The sequence below is a fragment of the Plasmodium reichenowi genome, chromosome 12 (assembly GCF_001601855.1).
Source record: "Plasmodium reichenowi strain SY57 chromosome 12, whole genome shotgun sequence".
Lineage (NCBI taxonomy): Eukaryota > Apicomplexa > Aconoidasida > Haemosporida > Plasmodiidae > Plasmodium > Plasmodium reichenowi.
Genome location: NC_033657.1, coordinates 496,205 through 498,958, shown reverse-complemented (window position 1 = coordinate 498,958; position 2,754 = coordinate 496,205). Strand labels below are relative to the sequence as shown.

Sequence of the window (2,754 nt, the reverse complement as noted above, 5' to 3'; positions counted from 1 at the left end):
ATAATAATAGAAGAATATGTTTATGCATATATAAGGTATTCATTTTTATATTATTATTTTTTTTTTTTTTTTTACATATGAATGAAAACTTTTATTAATTTGATTCATTATTTATAGAATAAAGGTGAACATAACTTTATAAGAAAACCTAAATATTTTTATTTAAAAGAAATACTCTTTTCCCTTTTTTTTTTTAAATGTGTCAAGAATTCTAGAAATGTAGGATTCTTTATAATTATCCTGGGGTTTCCTTTTTTTTATTTTTGGTTCCTATAATAAATTTGTATTGAAAAATATTGAATGTTATAATTTTTTTTTTTTTTTTAATGATTTGTTATAAATAAATAAATAAATATATATAAATATATATATATATATATATGTGTGAGATGTATATTTGGGGTATATATTATTCGGTGTGAATATATACCAATACAAATTTTAAGCTTTAAATAGAAACAAATATTATGAGAATGATAAAAAAGTAAGGTTTATGTAAAACATGTATAAATAAATATATATATATATATATATTATAATAATAATAGTAATGAATTTTTTTTGTGATGAACGAAAAAAAAGAATAAAACAAAGTTGATTAATAATTGTTATGAGACTAGAAAAAATATAAAGTGTATATACGTGTGAAATCACATAATAAAACAATAAACTCAAACAGTAATAATATATTAGAAATATATTAAAAAGTGGTATAGATATATGTACATATTACGTAATAATAATTGTTTTTTTATTTATTTATTTATTTTATTATATGAAGTGTCGTTTTAAGGTACAAAACAATATACACTAAAAATATATATGTTGTAATAACTTCACATATGATACTCGTTTAAAAATATACATATGTATACATACATATATATATATATATATATATATATATATATATATATATTTATTTATTTATTATTTTTTTTTTTTTGTGTGTGTGTTCATTTTGTTTTTTCCATTTTGCTTTTTATGTATTGAGAATGTTCTTTAATGGTATCTTTGGAGAATTTTTCTTGAACTAAATTTTTCATATCTTTTATAGCTTTGGCTGGATCTAAACCTTTTGGACAACACATAGTACAATTCATAATACCATGGCATCTATATAATTTCATAGTGTCATTAACTTCCATTAATCTTTCTTTTGTATATTCATCTCTACTATCTACAATCCACCTATAGGCTTGCATTAAGGTGGCTGGTCCTAAATAATACTCTGGATTCCACCAATAAGATGGGCATGATGTTGAACATGAAGCACACATAATACATTCATAAAGTCCATCCAATTTTTTCCTATCTTCAATAGATTGATAAAATTCTTTTTGTCCTTTTTCTTTTTTCGTCTTTCTTTTTAACCATGGATCAATAGATTTATATTGATTATAAAAGTTGGTTAAATCAGGTACTAAATCTTTCATTACATATAAATTTGGTAATGGTTGTATTTCAGTAATTTCTTTCTTATCTCTATTAACTTCAGTTAAACAAGCCAAACCATTTTTGCCATTAATATTCATAGCACAACTTCCACATATACCTTCTCTACAACTTCTTCTAAAAGATAATGTTGAATCAATTTCATCTTTTATTTTTATTAAAACATCTAAAACCATAGGACCACAATTATCTATATCAACTTCAAATGTCTCCATTTGTGGTCTTTTCTTATTTGTTGGGTTGTAGCGAAATATGGAGAATTTTTTTTTTTTTACCACTTCTCCTTTTACTTTATTAATTTGTTCAACTTGTTTTTTCATTTCAAATTCTTTATTTATAGATCCATTGTTAAAACGTTTTTGTATATACGTATATGCTTGTATGATATCGTTACGGGACTTGTTATTGCATAATTTTTTATTTAATATATTCAAAACTCCTTTTAATTCATATTTTTTTAACATTTTTCTTATTAATAATAAATAAATTTAATTAAATATGCAAATGACAAATGGATATTATTAAAAAAAATAAAATAAAAATTTTTAATGTCGCAAAAAAATTATTCATATATTATATATATATAAACATATAACGAATGAAAAGATTATGCAAATGTATATTATATATATATATATATATATATAGAACAAATAACATTGTAAACTGAAAAAAATGAAAAATTTATATATTTTTTAAATATTAAAAAAAAAAAAAAGAATATACTGAAAAGTCACATTTATATAAAATAATTGTCATTATATAAGAAATATCTCAAACGTGAATATAATAATAATGTTTTTTCATTTTTTTTGCATGATCACATTTTAATAATATATGTATCATATATATATATATTTTTTTTTATTTGTTTTATTTTCATGTCATTTTTGAAAAAGTAATCCATTAAAAAAATGAAAAAGAAAAATTATTTTCTATAAAAATTATTTGCATATTTTATAATTTTACACACCATATAAAATAATTCCTTGTTTAAAAATTTATTATTATTTGTTCTTCAATTGAATAAAAAAAAAAAGAAACAAATGAAAAATATATATTTTAAATGTGTCCATATTGTAATAAAATTATGTATATATTAAATGTAAATATAAATATATAATTATACATATATATATTATATTATAATATATGAATGTTTTTTTTTTTTTTTTTTTTTTTTTTTTTTTTTTTTTTTTTCTTAATATGTGTTATTTTTATTTTTGGTAAAATTAAAATTTCGATTCAAATATAAAAATAAAAATATATGTTTTTACTATTACAAATATAACATTTGTC

The 2,754-nt window shown here is 18.8% G+C and overlaps 1 protein-coding gene across 1 annotated transcript; it reads right to left on the bottom strand.

Moving 5' to 3' along the window:
• Positions 1-956: 956 nt before the first annotated feature.
• On the bottom strand, positions 957-1,919 carry PRSY57_1212100 (iron-sulfur subunit of succinate dehydrogenase; the record flags this gene model as incomplete). The annotated part of the gene is made up of 1 exon (XM_012908550.1): positions 957-1,919. One exon carries the CDS (start codon positions 1,917-1,919, stop codon positions 957-959), a length of 963 nt encoding a protein of 320 aa, XP_012764004.1.
• Positions 1,920-2,754: the final 835 nt, after the last annotated feature.